The 6166-nt window shown below is 37.4% G+C and overlaps 1 protein-coding gene across 1 annotated transcript in view; it reads left to right on the forward strand.

The window, feature by feature from the left end:
- PPP1CC (protein phosphatase 1, catalytic subunit, gamma isozyme) overlaps positions 1–5459 on the forward strand; it is a gene marked incomplete at its 5' end in the record, with an annotated part of 7063 nt that extends 1604 nt beyond the window's left edge. The window contains 5 exon segments of the mRNA XM_014547706.1: positions 1858–1962; positions 2520–2743; positions 2953–3087; positions 4110–4170; positions 5066–5459. Of these exon segments, the coding sequence (XP_014403192.1) occupies positions 1858–1962; positions 2520–2743; positions 2953–3087; positions 4110–4170; positions 5066–5211 (671 nt within the window).
- Positions 5460–6166: the final 707 nt, after the last annotated feature.

Consider the following 6166-nt stretch of genomic DNA (forward strand, 5'->3'; position numbering starts at 1 on the left):
GCAGTGGTTCTCAACCTTCCTCATGCCGCGACCCTTTAATACAGTTCCTCATGTTGTGGTGACCCCCAACCATAAACTTATTTTTGTTGCTACTTCATAACTGTAATTTTGCTACTGTTATGAATCGTAATGTAAATATCTGATATGCAGGATGTATTTTCATTGTTACAAATTGAACATAATTAAAGCATAGTGATTAATCACAAAAACAATATGTAATTATATATGTGTTTTCTGATGGTCTTAGGCAACCCCTGTGAAAGGGTTGTTTGACCCCCCAAAGGGGTCGTGACCCACAGGTTGAGAACCACTGAATTATTCTTTCTCATCATTGATGTTTCTATCTTTTCCTTCCTCTGAAATCAATAAAAAATATTTTTCTTAAAAAGGATTCCTTTTACACAACTGTTATCTCAGCAAGTACTTTGAAGTTTTCATTGAAGTTCAAATCCAGATGATCTCTTTGTTGTGACGTATATCCTAGTGTGAGAATATTAGCTACATCACTTTCAGTTTCTATTTAATGCAAAGGCCTTTAAAAATGATGTAGAAGGTCAGCATTGGTTTGGTCATTAAGAAGACTCAATTATTGATCTTGTATTCAAGCTGCCCCCATCCCATCAGGCAGGTATATTTTGCCACCTAGTCTTCTTGTGGACATAAAAGTGTCCTTGGCATAAATGGCTTTCATTTGATGGTTTGTAAGACTTTTAAAACAATTATTGATATTTTATTAAATTTTTACTGTAAATTTTATTAAGGTGATGTTTTATTCAAATGTAGATTTCTCATGAAGCAATTTAAAAACTGCTGCCTTAAGTGATAGATTTATTTCCCAAGTATAACCAGCACTCTGTACTATTTTCTTTCTGTCCTTATGACTGTGGTACTGGTAAGGCTGAGGTATTTGTTGTTGGATAAAATGTGAATTGTGTGTTACCCTTTCTGATATCTTTTATTTTTTATTTTTTATTGATTTCAGAGAGAAAGGGAGAGAGAGATAGAAACATCAATGATAAGAATCATTGATTGGCTGCCTCCTGCACATCCCCCACTGGGGATCGAGCCTGCAAACTGGGCATATGCCCTGACTGAGAACCAAACCATGATCTCCTGGATCATAGATCGATGTTCAACCACTGAGTCACGCTGGTCGGGCTGAGCTTTCTGATATGTAATAATAGGAAACTGCATTAGGGATTCTGGCTCAGAATCCCAGGATTTGAAAGCCTGCAGAGATGTTGGCAATTACCTAAGCTAAACCTTTCTGGGGCCAGATGTTCCTAGTGGTCTGAAGTGGCCTTGGGCAATGGGGATTGGGGGATGTAGAGAAATAGAAGAGAAAGCAGGGGCTCGGGACTTAGTTAAGATGCTCAGAGACAACAGGAGGGAAAATCCTAATTTTTTATAGAGCAGCCAACAACGATAGCAAAGAAACTTGCAGGAGATGCTGGAATGTGTTGCATGACTAAGGAATCAAGGAGCAAAGCAGACTTCAGAAAGGATGAGAATTGTTGGCACTGGCAAATGCAGCATAGGGCAAAGGAAAGATCTAAGGGAGCCCTGAGTGGTCATTCAAAGAGGGCTTCCTAATCCTGTCCAAGGGATTTTTAAAAAATAATATGTTTTTATTGATTTTAGGGAGATGGGAGAGGGAAAGAGAGATAGAAACTTCAGTGATGAGAGAGAATCATTGGTCAGCTGCCTCCTGCATGCCCCAAACGGGATCAAGCCCGAAACCCAGGCATGTGCCCTGACCATGAATTAAACCATGACCTCCTGGTTTATAGGTCGATGCTCAACCACAGTCATGCTGGCCATGTATCAGTCTCTTTAACCATTCTAAAATTTTCACAGGTAAAAGAAGATATAACATTAAACTATGGAAAACTTTCACAGACTGCTTTAACTGTTTACCAATAGCAGCCATCGTGGATGAGAAGATATTTTGCTGTCATGGAGGTATGTGGGCTGATTTTAATTCCAAATGGAACTGTAGGGTTTTTTTTATCCCTTCTAAGTGGTATATTTTGACATTTTTGAGTTATCATTGGGATGACTTCTGTCAGATAACTCTTACTGATCATTAGTCCACTTTGGCACATCCAGGATTATTTGGATAGAAGTCTGAAGTAAGCAATTTATTTGTTACAGGGAATTCTAAATTCTGTAACAGTTTGATTTGAAAACAGAACAGAAAATATTTTTAAATATAAAATGCACAGCAGTTAACATGCTGGACTATAGATCTAGAATACCGAAAATGTCAATAGACTTTCCCTGGGTATTTTTTTATCCTTTCAAAAGAGGATTTTAATTTCATACATATTTTAGTATATGGAACTGTTTCCATATACTGTGCCCACAGATTAGTGCTTAAAATAAATTCCAGTGCTAATTCAGTTTTTGGTTTTTTTTTACCCAAAGCTTAGTAAGAAAACAAATCCATAGATTTAATTTAAGACTTCGCCATTGAGTCTCTCTGAAGTGGTTTTCTTTAAATTTTTCTTATTTAATAGGTTTATCACCAGATCTTCAATCTATGGAGCAGATTCGGCGAATTATGCGACCAACTGATGTACCAGATCAAGGTCTTCTTTGTGATCTTTTGTGGTCTGACCCCGATAAAGATGTCTTAGGCTGGGGTGAAAATGACAGAGGCGTGTCCTTCACATTTGGTGCAGAAGTGGTTGCAAAATTTCTCTATAAGCATGATTTGGGTCTTATATGTAGAGCCCATCAGGTATTGATTTTGAATTTTACATGTACACTTAAGAGCATGTGTGTGAGCACAGATTCTCCTTGTTGATTTTGGTGGGTAGGTATTGCTTGTTTATACAAAATGTCTCTGGAAGTTGACCTGCAGCATATCAGGCTCAATGGGAAACTAAGAGTGGTTTTACTCACCTAAAATTTGCACCTACTTAACACTGAAAACATTTTCTCTCCAAGGTGGTTGAAGATGGATATGAATTTTTTGCAAAGAGGCAGTTGGTCACTCTGTTTTCTGCACCCAATTATTGTGGAGAGTTTGACAATGCAGGTGCCGTGATGAGTGTGGACGAAACACTAATGTGCTCTTTTCAGGTAGAGGATGTTTTCAACATTGTTTCCTTTTATTATGTCTGAGAGAGGAAAAAATGGCTTTCCGCCTGCTGTCATTTATGTTAAATAGACTAAATTTTTATTTTCCCGTAACCAGTGTTTATCCTAGTTCAGTAATAAGTAAACCCCCTTTTAAGGAAAACATTATCATAGAACCTTTCCCCTAATTTCCAATTTAACTGTTTTTGCATTATTTAAATAGGTTTTAGAGAAGCACAAAAACCAATACATTAGCTCTTTATGCTGGTGTCCCCTTTACTATAAATCTAACTATAATGTCAGTGTGATGTTCACTTTAAATTAAATCACCACTTGCATGTGAGAATAGTGCTAACTCCACGTGCCAGATGTGCTGTGATTACTCAGTTCTCCCGCCACTTTTCTCGAGTGTAAATTTTCTCTAGTATAATTTCTACTAAACCTCTGTTGATTCACCATGACATCATTTGGGCTTCACTCGGCACAAAAGCATCATTTACACAAAGTCAAGTCTGTTTCTCTGTCTCTTTCTCCTTCACTTAAGTCAAACTTGTACCACTTCAAGCCAGCCCAGTCTTAAATACAGATAGAGCCACTGAAGTCACGTGCAGTTAAACGGAGTAAAACAAATTTTTTTGCACCAATTATCAGGGGGAGCTCCTAGAGTTTGAGGATCCCCTCAGAGTTTGAGAAACAGCATTCTTATAGCACTTTCTCTCCTTATGTCAGAAGGGATAGCGTAACAATTCTACGAGGTGTAACTTGAGAAAATTGTCAGGTTTTTTCCCAGAGGCAAAATAATTTGTCTAGATTACATCTTTTATCTATTCATCATCACATTTATTACCGAAATGTTTATTTGTCAGCTTGGTTCATGTTAATAAGCTATTGGGACTTTTGAGGTTGTTGGGGCAGTTTCAAAGTCAAAACCTTTTGAATAAAAGATTTGAATGACATTTAAGAGATCTTAAGATATGGGGTTGAATATATTTCCTAAAATGCACTTGTCTTTTGAATCTTTGCAGATTTTAAAGCCTGCAGAGAAAAAGAAGCCGAGTGCCACAAGACCCGTAACACCTCCAAGGGGTATGATCACAAAGCAAGCAAAGAAATAGATACCATTTGACACTGCCTAGTTGGGACTTGTAACATATAGTATATAACCTTCATTTTTAAAACTGTAATGTGTATTGGTCAGCTTGCTCAAATAGTGTGTTTGTGGGGCCCTCCCTTCCATTTTTTCAGTTAATGAATGGCATTTGCTGGTTATAACAGCAAATGAAAGACTTCACTCCCAAGAAAAAATATTTTGTTTTTTAATTCTTCCTTTTGCGAACAAGTTTAATGATGGTGTTAAAGCTGTGCACCCCCCAGACAGTTTATCCTGTCTAAGGGGTAACTGTACAATTGATTTTCTTTTTTCAATTCAGTAAAATTCATGAATAATGTAAATGCTCGTTTTCTTTAGGATATAAAGAGAGCCCTAGGGTGCTCAGTCTGTACATGTTATTGTCATAAAATGCATACTGTTGATACAAATCACTGTGAACATTTTTTTAAAGACTTCGTTTCAAAGGGATTGCTTATTTCTCTCATTGTCTTGTCATGTACAAACTGGTTTTTATAGCTATCAACATTAGGAGTAACTACTTTCAACCCCAGCATCACTGGTATAATGTATATTTAATTAAAGCACACTTTCCTCTACCTTATACTTAAAATGACAATTAAAGCCATTATTTTAAATGTTTGTGACTCTTTCCTAAAGCCAAAGTTTCTGTTGGAAGTATGTATTGACACACCCCCAAGTATAAGGAGGTATGGTTTGTGTACCCATGCTACCTTCTTGAGGATTCAAAACCAGGTTTTTGAGTTTGAATAGCAATTAGTAACATAGTGCTGTTTAAGCTATTAATGATTAAAGTTAATAACATTTTGTACAATTTCCATATAGTCTATTCATTAAGTAATCTTTTTACAGTTGCATCAGGCTTGAACTCGTCCATTCAGAAAGCTCCAAATTATAGAAACAATACTTCTATACGACTGAGCGATTATGCTTTCTTTGGCCTACAGTCTTTATTCTGCGGTGAAGTTGAGGCTTATAAGTCAAAACAAAAGAACTAACTTACCTATCCACCAGTTTATACAGAACTTACATTATCTATGACTTTTTTAAACCAAGATCTGTTCAAAAGAAATCTGTTTCAACAGATGACCGTGTAAAATACCATGTGATGAAAGTGAATTCAGACTTATTAAATGACGAACTTGTTAAATCCTCTCAGTGTCAATTTATCAGCACAATGCACACAGGAGAACTATTGATGGCATATTGACTAGATGTTAAAGAATAAATTGCTCTGGAAACCACACAGTTTCTATTTGAATTTGTCTTCCTTCAAATAGTCTGTTTTCCCAAGATGGATTATAATGCATGCTCATGTTCTTTGAGTTCTAACCTGGATGTAGCTAAGTTTCTACAGTGGCGTGATGAGATTAAACTATCCTCCCATAATATATTTGGGGAGGTGTGGGGTTTGGTGAGCTGTGATTTCGTCTGTATTCATAGTTTTCTTTTTGTCTGGGTTCAGTTGGACTTGGTGGTAATTCAGGAGCTACTTTATATTTGTCACATGTGTTGAATGCACACATTAATCTCAGAGTAAATTAAAAGTGGATAGAGCATTTTAAATTAAAAGCTCTTCTGTCAAAAAGGGAGTTTGAAGAGGACCTGCTTGTGAGGGGCAATTTTAACTGATGGTGGAGGGGAGAGCTCGGGCATGCTGGGGTGGCCTCCCATCTATACAAACGGGCTCTGGTCCTGAGGCATCGCTGAGTCCCTGGCCCCCCGGGTGCTCCTCTGCCAGTGAGAGAAGTGAGACCTCGTGACCTACTGCCTTCCTGCTCCACATTCGGTGATAAATCCACAGTTGCATTTCACTTTTCCTCTAATTCTCCCAGACCTCTTTGACTACAGGAGAAAAATGAGCAGTAATTCAAAGTTGTAATATTGGGCCACTCTGCTTAGATTATAGAGTGTAGACGTGTGCCTGGCTTAAAATTCCTTCAGAAAACCAAC

This window comes from Myotis brandtii, unplaced genomic scaffold (genome assembly GCF_000412655.1).
Source record: "Myotis brandtii unplaced genomic scaffold, ASM41265v1 scaffold482, whole genome shotgun sequence".
Lineage (NCBI taxonomy): Eukaryota > Metazoa > Chordata > Mammalia > Chiroptera > Vespertilionidae > Myotis > Myotis brandtii.